Source organism: Cyprinus carpio, chromosome A1, assembly GCF_018340385.1.
Source record: "Cyprinus carpio isolate SPL01 chromosome A1, ASM1834038v1, whole genome shotgun sequence".
Taxonomy (NCBI): Eukaryota; Metazoa; Chordata; class Actinopteri; order Cypriniformes; family Cyprinidae; genus Cyprinus; species Cyprinus carpio.
Window position 1 is genome coordinate 35,338,265 of NC_056572.1, and position 16,935 is coordinate 35,355,199.

At 36.1% G+C, this 16,935-nt stretch overlaps 1 protein-coding gene across 1 annotated transcript in view; it reads left to right on the forward strand.

Moving 5' to 3' along the window:
• Positions 1-16,935, forward strand: part of LOC109052108 (complement C3-like) — an 88,736-nt gene that overhangs the window by 11,567 nt on the left and 60,234 nt on the right. Inside the window, exons 6-15 of the mRNA XM_042764242.1 lie at positions 3,519-3,601; positions 3,692-3,779; positions 4,844-4,946; positions 5,994-6,114; positions 6,190-6,305; positions 8,727-8,873; positions 9,019-9,222; positions 9,325-9,516; positions 9,598-9,750; positions 9,838-9,967. Coding sequence (XP_042620176.1) covers positions 3,519-3,601; positions 3,692-3,779; positions 4,844-4,946; positions 5,994-6,114; positions 6,190-6,305; positions 8,727-8,873; positions 9,019-9,222; positions 9,325-9,516; positions 9,598-9,750; positions 9,838-9,967 — 1,337 coding nt within the window. The remainder of the gene's footprint in view (positions 1-3,518; positions 3,602-3,691; positions 3,780-4,843; positions 4,947-5,993; positions 6,115-6,189; positions 6,306-8,726; positions 8,874-9,018; positions 9,223-9,324; positions 9,517-9,597; positions 9,751-9,837; positions 9,968-16,935) is intronic.

Below are 16,935 nucleotides of genomic sequence, written 5' to 3' on the forward strand. Positions count from 1 at the left end.
GCAACCCCGCCTCTATATGCAGGCTGCAGCCAGGTGCTTCTCGTTTTTTGTCCAACAAAACCAATATTTTTGTATATATTTTACTTATTTTTTTCATGTTATTTTACTCATGATTGCTTGTAAGCATCTCATTTCATTAATTCAAATTAATTCTAATGTGTTAAATTTAATTAAATAATATTGCTTGTAATCTGTTGCCACAATTTTATTGAGTAAATATAGAGTATCACTTTTTACAGTGAATGTCATCCTGCTCATGGTCTTGTTATCATCTATTTTAAAGTTATGACCTGCATTTTCTGTTTTTTTTTTTATAATGTTTCCTGAGGTGCAATTACAATGTAAGTGTGACTTTTACATAACAAAAGTAATAATTTAGAGATAAAAGGCCGTTTTCTTAGCCCTTTTCTTAGCCCTTCAAACGCTCAGTTTGAAGGGCGTGTCTGCTGTCAGACTTCAATGGAAAAGCCCATTCTTATGACTGGCTAACATCTTTTTAAATGAAATAAGAATTACATGTGGAGCTCTTTTAAAATCTTTTACAACGTTTTTAATATTACAGCTGTCAAGATTAACTAGTCGTGAAAAGTGTTGACTATAGAATTATACTTATATTATCTTAATGTCATTTGTCTATTGTACTTTCATTTTATTACAAGTAGGTCTACAGCACTCCCTAAAAAAAAAAAAAAAAAAAAAAAAAAAAAAGCCGCACTAGACAGGCATTAGGAAGCTGTCGCTGCTGCATGTGCTACTGTCTGTTTAGTCTATCGCACATAAAGTGAAAGTGAAAGTGACGTGACATTCAGCCAAGTATGGTGAACCATACTCAGAATTCGTGCTCTGCATTTAACCCATCCGAAGTGCACACACACAGAGCAGCAGAGGTGGGACTTTCAAGTCACAAGCAAGTCTTCAAGTCATATCCCAAGTCCTCAAAGGGTTAAAGTTAATGAGATAATTAAGTGACTAATTAAATGATGATTGTGCATTAGTGATGGACACCTGCTGTTATTGAATATTACAGAGGATCAGATGTTGATGTTTTATTGGTTAAAATGATGCCACCATCATGGAGATCAGTGTTTGCTTCAGTTGTGCTCTTGAGCCTTGACTTACTGTGCTAGATCTCTCTCTGTAGCTATGTATGTAGTGTTATAGAAGAGAGAACAGTGATATACAAAGGACATATAGTCACAATGAGCTGGTTTGATTATATTTAAAATAATATTTTTTTGTTTGTTTGTTTTCATATGTTTAGGTTTTGAATAATCATCCAGGTGAAACAACGGCCAACAAAAAGTACTGCAATAATATTTACAGAGAATTCATTTTAAATCTGTATAACACATATAGAAATTTGAACTTTGTGCTTTTTAGACACACACAGATATCAAGAACCAGCATATGAATCTCTACAATGGTGACAATCAACAGAATGCTTCATGTTGCAATACATGAAAAACTCCCATAATGCACTGCAGTATGAATAATTATATTCACCACTGTTGAGGATCATATGATAAATGTTCATGGCTAAATGCCTAACCCTAACGTGTCATTTTTTCTTAATAATGAAGCATTATGCTGGCATTTGTGTAATGAGAGTACTCTCTTTTTTTAAAGAATAATCAAGAAATTTAAATCAAGATCACACAATCATCAAAAGCATAAGTTACCTGCTAGTTCAAGATTTGTTTCTGCATTGCACAAATGTTTGCTGTGAAACAATAATGCAATTGCTTAGAAGGAAATTTAGCAAAACTGCTAAAAGGCTCAAGACCAAACTGAAGCGCCCGGGGAGCAGTTGGGGGTTCGATGCCTTGCTCAAGGGCACCTAAGTCATGGTATTGAAGGTGGAAGGAGAACTGTACATGCACTCCCCCCACCCACAATTCCTGCCGGCCCGAGACTCGAACTCACAACCCTTCGATTGGGAGTCCGACTCTCTAACCATTAGGCCACGACTTCCCCACGACACTTCTTTTCTTGCATTATCAGATTAAATGCAGCGATCCAAAACAGTGAATCTAACCATGCTTCAGGCAACAGTTTGCTTCAAGAATTACCACATTATTGGCATGATCTCATTGCTAGCACACCCAGAGCACATGTGAGCTAGAACCTAGTTCCAATGATACATTCTAGAAAATGCTGGGTTAAATTTAACCCAGCGGTTGGGTTATTTTGACCCAGCATTTGGCAGAGGTATAAAGTCCAGGGATCAGAAAGTAAAAGTCCTGGCATATGTTTATTCTACACAGCAAAATCCCCAGTGTTAATTTAACACTCTGAGTGTGGACAAATATAGACACCGAAGTAGTGTTAAAAGTAACACTGAAGCAGTGTTAAAGTTAATGAGATAATTAGGTGATTAATTGAGTGATGATTGACCATTATTGAAGACACCTGATGTTAACAAGCAGAATCACTAAACGAGAAAATCACAATTTGTGTGTCACCATTATAGTGGTCAGTGTTTGCTTTAGTTGGGATCTTGACCCTTGACTTTTTAACGTTAAATTTTGTTTGGCTGATATAACTGAGTTATAACAGACAGATAAACCAAGAGTAAAAGTCATCGGGTTGTGATGATTATGTTTTAATGTAATCGTTATGTGACCTGAATCACTGAACTCACTCAGAGTCTTTTCTCTGAATTATGTTTCCTTGATTGAATATAACAACTTTTGATACCACAGTGAAAAAGTCTGCATCTGCTATACATTTTGTAAGGGTCCCTTGCAAAATTTTTTGATTTTTTTTTTTCAAGATTCATTATTTTAGGCACACACAGACATCAAGAATCAGTGTATGAATCTCAACAACGGTGACAAACAGCATATTCAGATAAACAGATCAACTCTGAACATCACAAAACTAAATACTAAAAAGTCACATAAAAACGGCAAAAATTATGAGTTTTTATTGGTTATAACATGCTTTTTTGATGGTCACCATTGTTGTGATGCTCACACTGATTCTTGATGAAGTTTTTTTTTTTTTCTTCCAATTGATTTCATCCAAGGCTGTGCTTAAAGTCAGTTGTAGTTCTTGTGTTTCTCTTTTCTTCAGTGATGTTGATTGTTAACAGTAGGTGGTGCACAATCATCACTTAATTAATCACTTAATTATCTCATTAACTTTAACCATTTGAGGTCTTGGGATATGACTTGAAGACTTGCTTGTGACTTGAAAGTCCCACCTCTGGTTGTTTCAGCTTAGCTCTAAATTCAATACAATTTATGGAGTTAATAAAATAGGCAGGTGTGGGGCACTATATTTTCGTAAATGGTGTATTTACAAAATATAACATGTCTGGATTTAATTTTATTGTGTGCTAGTTCTTTTTTTCTAGTAAGATTTGGCAACATAAATGACAAAATTCAGTTCCGTTGTAGGATGCAGTTTTCACTCCCCTAAATTACTGCACTGTGTGTGTACAGAACAAGAATGAGCTCTAAATGGTTAATTGACAAATGAATTTAGCTACAGTGTGTACGTTGTCTATGTTTCAGCTCTGGGATCTGGAAGGTGGTCACACTGTTCTCAGACACTCCACAGAAGAACTTTACTGCAGACTTTGAGGTCAAAGAATATGGTAAGACCTGTGTCTACAAAATCTTGTCGTGTAAGAATATGATAAGTCAACAAATGTATTTACTTATTTGTGTGCCTGGTTTGATTTTAGTGCTTCCAACATTTGAAGTGAAATTAAAGCCCAGTAAGTCATTCTTCTATGTGCGTGATGAGAGTCTGACAGTCGACATTGAAGCAAAGTAAGACAAAATACGTTCTGCTTCTTTGTATTTATTGTATGTTTGATGAGTGAAAACACTGATATGACTGCATCAATCTGACATCACTGGGTAAACCCAACTAAAGATAATTTTAAAGGTCAGATCAAACCCAGATAGCAACATATTGTCATCCCAGATCTGGCCCACATGTAGTGTGGAATGATCATATTGAATCGAATTATATTATTGGCACAACACAATTATTACAATCAAGTGACATTAGCGACTGTTAATAGTTGACTATTATCAGCTGAAGTCATTTTGTCTTTGTTACTGCAAATGTGTTTGATAAATCATCCCCATCACAGCAGCCAATAAAAAAGAATTAGCTGTAATAAGAGTTAATAGCCCAGCTAATGGAAACATTAATCACCAGTATGGTAACTTCAAATGAAACAAACATTAGATTTAAACCTTGTTAATTCTCAATAAGAATTTCTGTCAGTCTGGTAAGTAACAAGTGAAGCTGGAAATGCTGTTCTTGACTTGTTGTGCTAGATCTTTCTCTGTAGCTCTGTATGTGGTGTTGTGAAGAAGAGAGCTCAGTGATGTACAATGACCGTATAGTCGCAATGAGTTGGTGAGATTATATCCACAAAAAAAACTTTTTTTTTCTTCTTAATACTAGGCTGTGCTTAAAGTCAGTTGTAGTTTTTGTGTTTCTCTTTTCTTCAGTGATGTTGATTGTTAACAGCAGGTGTTCATCACTAATGCACAATCTTCATTAAATTAGTAACTTAATTATCTCATTAACTTTAACTCTTTGAGGACTTGGGATTTAACTTGAGACTCGTTTGTGACTTGGAAGGAATGACTTGGTTCCTCTGGTGAAATCAGCTGCTGAGTTCATGAGTGGAGCAAAAATATGGCAGGACTTTTACTCTTTGGCCCCTGGATTTCCCACCTCTGAAAATGGCTCCTTTCCATCTTCTTCGGAACATAAAAAGTCCAAGCTGCTCTTTTTCTATGTAATGAAGTGGATGTGGATCAGGGACAGTCATCATCATTCAGTTTTACAGGAGAGATTGGATGTGCTTTTATAGGTACCTGTTTGGACAGAAGGTGGATGGAAATGCGTTTGTAGTATTTGGTGTGATGGAAGATGAGAAGAAAACAAGTATTCCTGCATCTCTGCAAAAAGTTGAGGTGAGAGACCTTGAACATCTCGCCTGTTGGGATCAATATAATTTCTCCTCACCTAGACATGGCCGTGGGAACTACCGGTGCTGTGGGTGCTGTAGCACCCTCCGCCACGGACCAGGTCTGAGATTTTCCTTGTGCCCCTCGATCCTCGCCAAGATGATTCATTTTTTTTTTTGATAGTTTTGTGATTAATTATTTATTAAACTGACCAGAAATATATAGCCTAGTGCGGTTTTATTTTTCTTGGGCATCTTGCAGCGCATCTACCCCTCACACTAACAGACTTTCATGTGAAATGTTACATAATTTTACATTCCGACTTGTAAAATCCATTCACGTCCTCGTTCTTTTTATGAGCCATTTTCTGAAGCTTTCTCACTTCTCAAGATGACCACCATCAATCACATAAGCACAGCTCTTTAATTGCGCTCTAGTCTCTGGTCAAACGTGCTCAAACCACTGTAGCCTAATGTAATCTATTTACTATACACATCATAAAGTTTTAGGCAAGTAGGCTACCATATTATGACATAACATATTTTAATAAGACTGAATTTGTTTTTAACCTGATCATGTGTAATAAAAATACATTTTAATTTTAACTATAACTCTGCATGTCCACGATTATTCAAACAGCAAGCAAATTATACTGCGAGCAAAGAACATTTACATGATCAAATAATAACATTGAATTCAGTCTAACGTGAGTGTAAGCACTCTAAAAAGCTGTTATATTCAGTGATGTTGTCTGCAGTGTATGATGAATTAATCTCTTATTTATATCACATTTACATCTGCACTATGTTGTTTGATGAGAGAATTCGCCAACACTGACCGTAAATTTCATGTATCAGCGATGTTAATATTCCGTAAAATCTCCTTAAAAATAATATAAATATTAAAGGAAAATATATATTGTTTCACAAAGCCCCACCCCTCCAGATTAAATATGTTCCCATGGCTATGCACCTGGAGGACAATTTAAGTGGTTAAATAGCTTTTTACTGTATCTTGTGGACTGATGTTGCTGTGTTTCTCATATATGAATAGATCATGAAAGGAGAGGGTACTGCAGAACTGACCAATCAGATGATCACTAAGACCTTTCCAAACATTAACCAGCTGGTTGGACGATCAATCTATGTTTCAGTCAATCTGTTAACAGAAAGTGGTAAGACTCAACAGATCTGTATGCACGTTTACCTGCATATGTGTGTGTGTATGAGAAGCTAATCGTGTGTTTCAGGCAGTGAAATGGTGGAAGCAGAAAGGAGAGGCATTCAGATTGTGACGTCACCGTACACCATCCACTTCAAAAAAACACCACACTTCTTCAAACCTGGAATGCCCTTCAGTGTCTCGGTAGGGAAGGGGTCTCGAGAGTACGGTGAACGTTTTAGGACATCCTCAGACCTCAGTCATATGACAAAAAGGCATCATGCCTCAGATTAAAAGGCTTCAGGTCTCAGAAAAAACAACGTCAAGGCCTCGTACAATTAGGCATTTTGAAACGGACTCAGGTGTAAGTTAAGTTTTGCCCCTCCTCAATATGATGGCACACATGCACGCCTTTTAGAAGTTGTACAGATTCAGACAGGTAGAGCTGAAGACTTCTGAATTTTGAAAATTTGTATTATTCACAAATTTTATTTGCATGTTTAAGAAAGTTTGCTAAAAACATATTGTTAGCTTGTATGTTGGCAAACTATAGTGAAGTTAAAGAGATATTTGGGCTATTAGACAGCATTGTTCAGAGGTGGGACTTTCAAGTCACAAGCAAGTCTTCAAGTCATATCCCAAGTCCCACCTGTGGTATTAGGATTAAACATTTTAATTTTGCCTTCTAAAAACAAAAATGAAAATAGATAACACCGACTAATTGAGTAAAAAGGTTATTTTGATTACCCCATTACACTTTACAGTTAGTGCCAGAGGTGGGACTTTCAAGTCAAAAGCAAGTCTACAAGTCATATCCCAGGTCCTCAAAGAGTTAAAGTTAATGAGATAATTAAGTGACTAATTAAATGATGATTGTGCATTAGTGGTGATCACCTGCTGTTATTCAGAATTACAGAGGATCAGATGTTAATGTTTTATTGGTTAAAATGATGTCACCATCATGGAGATCAGTGTTTGATTTAGTTGTGCTCTTGACTCTTGACTTGTGCTAGATCTCTCTCTGTATGTGGTGTTGCAGAGAAGAGAGTTCAGTGACACACAATAAATGTATAATCACAATGAGCTGGTGTGATTGTGGTCATCCTATAGCTTTTTTTTTTTTTTTTTTTTTTCATAAGTTTAGGTTAAAAATACTGCTCTAATATTTACGGAGAATGAATTTCAAATCTGTGTAGCATATACAGAAATTTGAACTCCAGTGCTTTTAGACACACAGATATCAAGAACCAGCATATGAATCTCTACAATGTTGCAATACACGAAAAACTCCCATAATGCACTGCAGTATGAATAATTATTTGTCACCACTGTTGAGGATCATATGATAAATGTTCATGGCTAAATGCCTAATCCTAAACACCGTTTTTTTTCCCCCTTAATATTGAAGCATTGTGGTGGCATTTACATAATAACATATCACTCTTTTTTTTTAAAATAAGAAATAAATTTAAATCGAGATCATATAGTCATCAAAAGCATAAGTTACCTGCTAGTTAAAGATTTGTTTCAGCATTGAACAAATGTTTGCTATGAAACAATTATGCATTCGCTTAGAAGCAAATTTATCAAAACTGTTGAAAGGCTCAAGAGCCCAACTCAAACTTGTGTATCTCTTTTCTTCAGTGATGTTGAATGTTAACAGTAGGTGTTCATCACTAATACACAATCATCACTTAATTAGTCACTTAATTATATCATTAACTTTAACCCTTTGAGGTCTTGGGATATGACTTGAAGACTTGCTTGTGACTTGAAAGTCCCACCTCTGGTTAGTGCTATCATAAATAAACTTACTTTTAGGTTTAAAATTATATATATGTCACAATTATTTTCCAGCTACAAATATTTCAGCAAAATTCATATTTTAGTCAAAGTTAGTGCTCCTATTTCACTGAGCTCTGTCTGTTTGACGTGAATGCTCACTACGCTTGTTATAAATGAAGTCTGTTGAGTTTAGTGGAGAATCGCAAAGCAAAAACTCATGCACTTCTGACAGCAAAATGGCAATATTTCCATGTTTTTAACATTTACAGATGGAGAATATACCTGTGAAATGTAAGTTATGCATTATGGAAAACAGTACACCTCAAACACATTAAACAGTGCATCTCTGTCAGCCTCACACATAGCCTTTCTTGATTGCGAGCCGCTTTGAAATGAAACTATAAACTACAGTCTACTAGAAGAGAAATAAAATGCAGAAATTCTTTAAATGCATACAATACAATTAAAGCATTCAAACTGCATTTGACATCTGAATGAAATATAGTAATATGTTAGTAATATGATTTATGAACTAAATCAAGAGGAAACTCCAGCACAGTCTGCAGATTTTGAAACACTCATGACAGACCTCACTACCTAAACCCCACTGCGATTGGCTGCTGCCTGGCATTTTCCATGTGTCATTTGCATAAAGCACTTCTTATATTTTTGACATTGACGTCTGCAGTGATAATTTACTGTTAATATTACAACATCTCATCCTGGAAATCTACCAAAACTGATTTACAGTTAAAGCCCCTGTTAACTAAAGTTAAGAGACTGAATGGTTGTAGAAACTGTGAAATGGTTTAATAAATTTTTGGTCTGGGTTTTATATAAGTTTACATAACAAATCCTGACCAAACACCTGCTGAAAATGTGGAAGTGGAGGTCAATCCTGAAGAGGTCAGAGGTCGAACAAGAGCCAATGGCATTGCGAAGGTTACTGTCAACACTCCGGGAGGATCTCCAACACTGGAGATCACTGTAAGACCTGCCATCATAACAGCACTGATGTTCAGTCAGTTTCCCTTGTGATTGAGTATAAAATAGATAAGTTAACAGATATTAAATAATGAATAGAGCATATTGTACACTGCACAGCAGAAAACAATATATTGTTTAATTCCAGGCAAAGACCAAAGATCCACAATTAAAAGATGAACAGCAGGCAGTGAGGAAGATGACAGCTCAGGCCTACGAGACCAAAGGCGGCTCTAAAAACTACCTGCACATCGGCATTGATGCTGCAGAGCTTCAGATCGGTGATTCAATGACAGTCTATCTGAACACTGGACAAAGTCCAGGATTCAAAGATCAAGACTACACATACATGGTAAAGATTATGATTATTTCTTATTCAGCTGCACTACAACAGCTTGTGTTTGAAACTGTATGAATGTTTCAAATGCTTTTAACTCATCTGCTTCATTTTCAGATCTTAAGTAAAGGTCAGATTGTAAAAGTAGAGAGGTTTAAGAGGAAAGAACAGTCTCTAGTGGCTCTGTCTCTGCCTGTAACCAAAGACATGATGCCATCTTTCCGCTTTGTGGCTTATTACTATGTGGACTCATCTGAGGTAGTGTCTGATTCAGTCTGGGTCGATGTGAAGGACACGTGCATGGGAACAGTGAGTGAACCATCACAAAATGCAGCTGATGTGCCAACTAGGTCTGTTTTTCTGAAACACCATCTCTTGTTTTAATAACAGCTCCAGATTAAGGTGAAGGAAAAGAAGAATTCCTATGGCACAGGAGATCAGGTCAAGCTGCAGATAACTGGAGATCCTGGAGCTAAAGTTGGTCTGGTGGTGGTTGACAAGGCTTTGCAAGTCCTTAACAAGAACAGACTCACTCAGACTCAGGTGAAGGATCTTCATTTCATAGGGAAAACAGTTCATGACAGTTTATTGCATAAAATGTATCTAACTGATGTATTTTTACACTTTTAGATCTGGGAAGTCATAGAGAAGCATGACATCGGCTGTACAGCAGGAGGTGGGAGGGACAGTATGGGGGTTTTCACTGATGCAGGTCTGATGTTTGAGTCCAACACTGCAGGAGGAACCAACTCCAGAACAGGTTTTTTTTCTTTCTTTTTTAGCTAAAATATACATGCTTTATATATGGGGATATATAGAGAATGCTTTTAGTTCAAAACTAGTATTCTAAACGTTTTTTATTTTTATTTTTATTAATATATCACTTTGTCATAATTTGTCATACATAGGCAAGGAAGGGTCAAGTTGTCACCAGGTCTTTTACATTTGCATGCATTTAGCAGACATGATGATTTTGGAGAGTGAGGGTTTGTGCCTCATTGCACTGTAAAACCCGACAAGTAACTTAACTCAAACCATTTGAGTAAACAGATTGCCTTGGGTTAAACCATGTAAGTTTTGAAATTTTGCAATTAAGTAATTAAGTGATTAACTAAGTGCTGACTGAGCATTAGTGATGAACAGCTGCTGTTAACAAACAGAATCACTGAAGAAAAGAGAAACACAAGAACTACTACAACTGACTTCAGACACAGCCTTAGATAAAATAAACTGAAATAAAATACATTAAATCTCTCAAGATCTGATTAAATCACCCCACAAACAGCATCACCAGCTCCACTTATTAATAACCAGACTGACTTTATTTCTGTCAGACGTCTACAGAAGATCTTCTTGAGAATTAACTAAGGTTTAGATGTTTATTGTTTCATTTGAAGTAACCATGTTAGAGATCAGTGTTTGCTTTAGTTGGGCTCTTGACCCTTGAATTCTGTCTTAGTTTTTTTCTGGCTGTTGTAACAATATGTTTCTAAAACATGTTTGTTGTAACTCAAAAGCCCAGAAGAAACATCATCAGGTGTTTTTTATATATATATATATATATATATATATATATATATATATATATATGCGCGAGCGCACATGGACGCACACATTTAGAAGCTGCTTTTATCAAAAAGCAACTTAAACTGCCTTCAGCATAACATTCTTTTTTTACTTAACCTGTACCTAGGTGTTCGTTGTTATACTGTACATTGATGATAATCATCAATTATTGAACTGTTTGGAGTTTAATCTCTGTTGAAATATGTGTTGTATAATTAGCTGGATTGATTATAGTGAAACTGATTCGAAGATCAGTGATTATCTGTGATAATCAGTTAATATAAATGACTTTCCAAACAGTTTGGTTTTCTATTATTTCAATTAGTCACACACAGACATCACTAATCAGCATATGAACCTCAACAATGGTGACCATAAAAAAAGTACCCAGCATGCAAGGCAGCATGTTTTTTTTTTTTTTCGTCACCATTGTTGAGATTTATATTCTGATTATTGATGTCAGTGTGTAACTAATTGCTGCCAAGAAGAAAGCTGTATGTGCGCAAAGTGTTTGGAAAGTCCTTTCTATTAACTGATTTTCACAGAACCACTGGCTCTTTGAACGGTTCTCATTGTAATCATCAAAATAATTATAAAACACCTGTTTAGTCAGTTTTTGGGCTCTGAACAGCTTCATGATTGTCATCACCAATATGCTGTATAACAACCAATCCCTGATAATATTTTCCATGGGTTTTTAATTTATAACAAACATGTTTCAAAAACACATAGTTACAACAACCAGAAGAAAAAAAAACTAAGACAGAAGTCAAGAGCCGAACTACTGCAAATACTGCTACTACAAATAAGCGAATACTGATCTCTAACATGGTTACTTCAAATGAAACAATAAATCAACATCTAAACCTTAGTTAATTCTCAATAAGACCTTCTGTAGACGTCTGACAGAAATAAAGTCAGTCTGGTTACTAATAAGTGGAGCTGGTGATGATGTTTGTTAACAGCAGCTGGTCATCACTAAAGCTCAATCAGCACTTAATTAATCACTTGATTACATAATTGCAAAGTTTTAAAACTTACATGGTTTAAGTAAAGGCAATCTGTTTACTCAAACGGTTTGAGTTACTGTGACTTGTCGGGTTTTACAGTGTACAATACTCAAGTAAATGTACTTTGTTACTGTCCACCTCTGCTCAGACTCACAGCATATGCAGAGATGAAGTTTGAGATGGTCTGCGCATGTAAATGATAACTGTTTGTGTGGAGCAACATTTTTTGTGAACAGAGCCGCTCTGAGATTCATGTGACCCATACGCATAGAAATAAAGCGCATAGTAAACTCGCAGCGCATATTTATTTAATTGAATCACAGCCTTTGTGAATTAACAATAGCAATATGCTTTATTATGAAATTTAAATGGTTTCAATATTTTGTGCAGCCTTAGAAAATGGTCTAATAATGCTTTTCATGGATTCTTGTCCATGGAATGTGCCACTTCTGGTATTTTCCCAGTTAATCAACACTGGCAAAATGCAATCTAGGAATTGTTTTTTTTTTTTTTTTTTTTTTTTTTTTACCCATGATAGTACTCTAGTACTCTTCTCTTGTCAGTTGAAGAGTTTCAGCAACAGACAGCAGGGTGGGATCTCCATAGCATGCCCACTTTTGAGGCCAGAATGGTTGCTTTTAAGTAGCTTGTTCAATGAGAGAAAAGTGGAAAGCTGATTGAACGCAACTCTTACAAGTCTCTTTTAAGCAGTGTGGTTACCTATCCTTCTTAAATGCATTGGGAAAGATGCCAGTAGGGAGAGATGTGTTGATGTAAGTCTGAGCAGGTAGCAATGTTAGTGAGATCTCAGAAGTTGGAAAGGGATCAGGTGCTGGAGAGTATCAAATGTTAGATAGGGCAGATATTATGAACACAGTATATCAGTTGCTTCAGTGACATCAAGAAGAAAAGTGGTTAGTGTGGGAAAGGGATGCAGAAACTACAGAGGAGAAGTATGTCAGGGAGAGAGAATGTGGAGTTTATGGCAAAAGATGACCAGGAGAGTTTCAGTGGTCAGCATGAAGGGAAAGTGACAGAGAGAACTGAAGAAAAAACAGTGGTTGGAGAGATGTAATGGAGTAACAAGATGGTTGTCCACGGTATAGTTACATGTGAGGGGGTCTAGCTGTTTGCTTGCTTTAGGTGTCACAGGGGTGTGCTTTCTTATGAGGTCATACACTTGTCTTGGTGGATATTGAAAAAAAGAGATGTGCAAACCCAGCTAGAATTTTTTTGTTTTAAAAATGTTCTAAGAATGTTTTTAGCGGGTAGTTTTATTTTTGTTCCCAGGATGTTCTCTCAAAAGATAGGATAACATTCTCTAAAAACATTCTAAAAATGTTTATTAATTACGTTATTAGAACATTATCCGCTAACATTCTAATTAAGATTTAAGCAGAGGTTTTGATGTTGATGTCTGTTTAAAAGTAATAGTTTGGTTTAATGTCACCATAATGGTGGTAAGTGTTGGCTTTAGTTGTGTAATTTGACACTTGACTTGTCAGTGTTGTTTTTTAGCTGCTATGATTTTTATTATGGCAAAACCGCAAGAGAACATGTGGTTAGATGATGTTGGTTATTTGCTGATGATTAAAACATCACCACATATGTGGTCTGGTTACCTGGTTTCACCCAATCTAATGTGTGGTGCTAGTTGCATATTATTTATTAAAGTGACTCAATGGCACAACAGGCTGAGACCCAGCTGAATCTTAAGCAGATAATTTCAGGAATTTGAAAAAAAATACTTTTCTTTGTCACACAAACATCAAGATTCAGTGTATAAATCTCTATAATGGTGACATGCTTCATGCTGCAATGTATTCTGGGTACATCATACAAAACTCATCCATGGCACCCAGAATGCATTGCGGCATGAAGCATATCACCATTGTTGAGATTCATTAACTAATTCTTGAGATCTCTGTGGTTCATGAACAATAAAATTTTAAAATAACAGACAAAAATATATATGATAAAAATCTGCAGGATCTTGTGTGTTGCAACACATTCGCTATAGTAAGCAAACCAGTTGATCAGATCATTAAATTATGAAATTTTTAACATCACCAAGTAACCAACGTCACCTGATGGCAGTTTTCGCTCACTGTTTTCACCGTAACAAATATAGTTACAGCAGTTAAACAAAAAGTAACATTAAAAAGAGTCATACTGCCTAAGTATTGATCACCATAATGGTGACTTATTTTCAATAAACCATCAACACCTCTGCTAATCTTAATAAGAACTTTTTTACATTTATTACAGAAATAAATCTTGTTTATAATAAGTGAAGCTGGTAATGTTGGTTTTTGGAGTTATTTACGCTGGAGTTTGACATCAAACAAAGGTTGGGTTTTCACTTTCAACCAACATTTGACTTCTGAGCAAGGTTAAATCCATATCTAGTGTGATGTGAAGGTTTATTAGAATGTTAGAGGATAATGTTCTAACAAAGTTATCAATAGACATTTTTAGAATGTTTTTAGAGAATGTTATCCTACCTTTTAGCAGAACATTCTTGGAACTAAAATAAAACTTGCCGCTGAAAACATTCCCAGAACATGAAAAATTTCTAGGTGGGAAACCTAAAATATTCTGCATGCACACTAGGCGTGGGGGAAGAAAACAATTTACATATAAATCTTGGTTCCATCTTCTGATGATTTGCATCAATTTGCAAATTAAAAAAATCGATTTTACATTTATTTATTTTTTACCTAACTGTACTACTTAAGGATATTGACATGTTAGAGTGTTATTAATCACATTAAGCCACGATGCTCAATGCAGTGCTCACCCTGATGGACACGCAGCCGAAGCATGAGCCCAAATACGAGGTGTCCTGACATTTCATCCCATCCGTCAGATTGTCCTACCAGGGCTTACTGCACATGCGCACATTAATATTGCATCAATTTTCTTATGCTAAACAACACATAATTACTGTATTTGCATTACTTTAAGGGTAGGTTTAGGGTTGGGGTAGGTGTACACGTTAATAAAACATAATCTGATGGGCAGCATTTTTTGTAGTCGCATTGTGCTTCCTACTGTTTCAATGGGAGGTAGCAAAATCTGACAGGGTAGCACAAATCGTCAGAACACCGTCTCTCAAGTTACATGTGATCTTTAATTCAGTTCTCTTTCACAGCTTATTGCACTTAAATGGTCAAATACACACACAATTATGTCAAAATTCACATTATGTGGAGTATTAAACACAGTCTGTTATGTCATATGTGAGTGTAAACAGTTCAGAGCAAATTGGATGTGTAACCGCATATTAGATCCATGCATTCATTCTTAAAGGGACAGCCTAATAAACTGTTGCCATCAATGTATAAATCAACCAATCACTTTTGTATCTTTATTATGTATCAATTTATATGTAATTCATACAGTGAAGACGATAAAGTGTTTTATTTTTACATTTGGTTATTCCATTTATGTAGTATTTCTTAAAAAATGTTAAATAAACCTATGCCACTATACCTGAAAAACTTATCTAATTTGTTTTTCTTTCTATTTTGTTTGTCCTATTGTTTATTTATTTTTATTTTATTTATTTATTTACTTACCAATACATACAGGTGCTGGTCATATAGTTAGAATATCATCAAAAAGTTGATTTATTTCACTAATTCCATTCAAAAAGTGAAACTTGTATATTATATTCATTCATTACCCACAGACTGATATATATTTTTAAAATGTTTATTTCTTTTAAATTTGATGATTATAACTGACAACTAAGGAAAATCCCAAATTCAGTATCTCAGAAAATTAGAATATTACTTAAGACCAATACAAAGAAAGGATTTTTAGAAATCTTGGCCAACATGTACAGCATTCAATACTTAGTTGGGGCTCATTTTGCCTGAATTACTGCAGCAATGCGGCGTGGCATGGAGTCGATCAGTCTGTGGCACTGCTCAGGTGTTATGAGAGCCCAGGTTGCTCTAATAGTGGCCTACAGCTCTTCTGCATTCTTGGGTCTGGCATATCACATCTTCCTCTTCACAATACCCGATAGATTTTCTATGGGGTTAAGGTCAGGCGAGTTTGCTGGCCAATTAAGAACAGGGATACCATGGTCCTTAAACCAGGTACTGGTAGCTTTGACACTGTGTGCAGGTGCCAAGTCCTGTTGGAAAATAAAATCTGCATCTCCATAAACTTGGTCAGCAGCAGGAAGCATGAAGTGCACTAAAACTTCCTGGTATACGGCTGCGTTGACCTTGGACCTCAGAAAACAAAATGGACCAACACCAGCAGATGACATGGCACCCCAAACCATCACTGACTGTGGAAACTTTACACTGGACCTCAAGCAACGTGGATTGTGTGCCTCTCCTCTCGTCCTCCAGACTCTGGGACCCTGATTTCCAAATGAAATGCAAAATTTACTTTCATCAGAGAACATAACTTTGGACCACTCAGCAGTCCAGTCCGTTTTGTCTTTAGTCCGGGTGAGACGCTTCTGACGCTGTCTGTTGTTCAAGAGTGGCTTGACACAAGGAATGCAACATCTGAAACCCATGTCTTGCATACGTCTGTGTGTAGTGGTTCTTGAAGCACTGGCTCCAGCAGCAGTCCACTCTTTGTGAATCTCCCCCACATTTTTGAATGGGTTTTGTTTCACAATCCTCTCCAGGGTGCGGTTATCCCTATTGCTTGTACGCTTTTTTTCTACCACATCTTTTCCTTCCCTTCACCTCTCTATTAATGTGCTTGGACACAGAGCTCTGTGAAGAACCAGCCTCGTTTGCAATGACCTTTTGTGTCTTGCCCTCCTTGTGCAAGGTGTCAATGGTAGTCTTTTGGACAACTGTCAAGTCAGCAGTCTTCCCCATGATTGTGAAGCCTACAGAATTAGACTGAGAGACCATTTAAAGGCCTTTCAGGTGTTTTGAGTTAATTAGCTGATTAGAGTGTGGCACCAGGTGCCTCAGTATTAAACCTTTTTCACAATACTCTAATTTTCTGAGATACTGAATTTGGGATTTTCCTCAGTTGTCAGTTATAATCATCAAAATTAAAAGAAATAAACATTTGAATATATATCATATATCAGTATGTGTGTAATGAATGAATATAATATACAAGTTTCAGTTTTTGAATGGAATTAGTTAAATAAGTCAATTCTTTT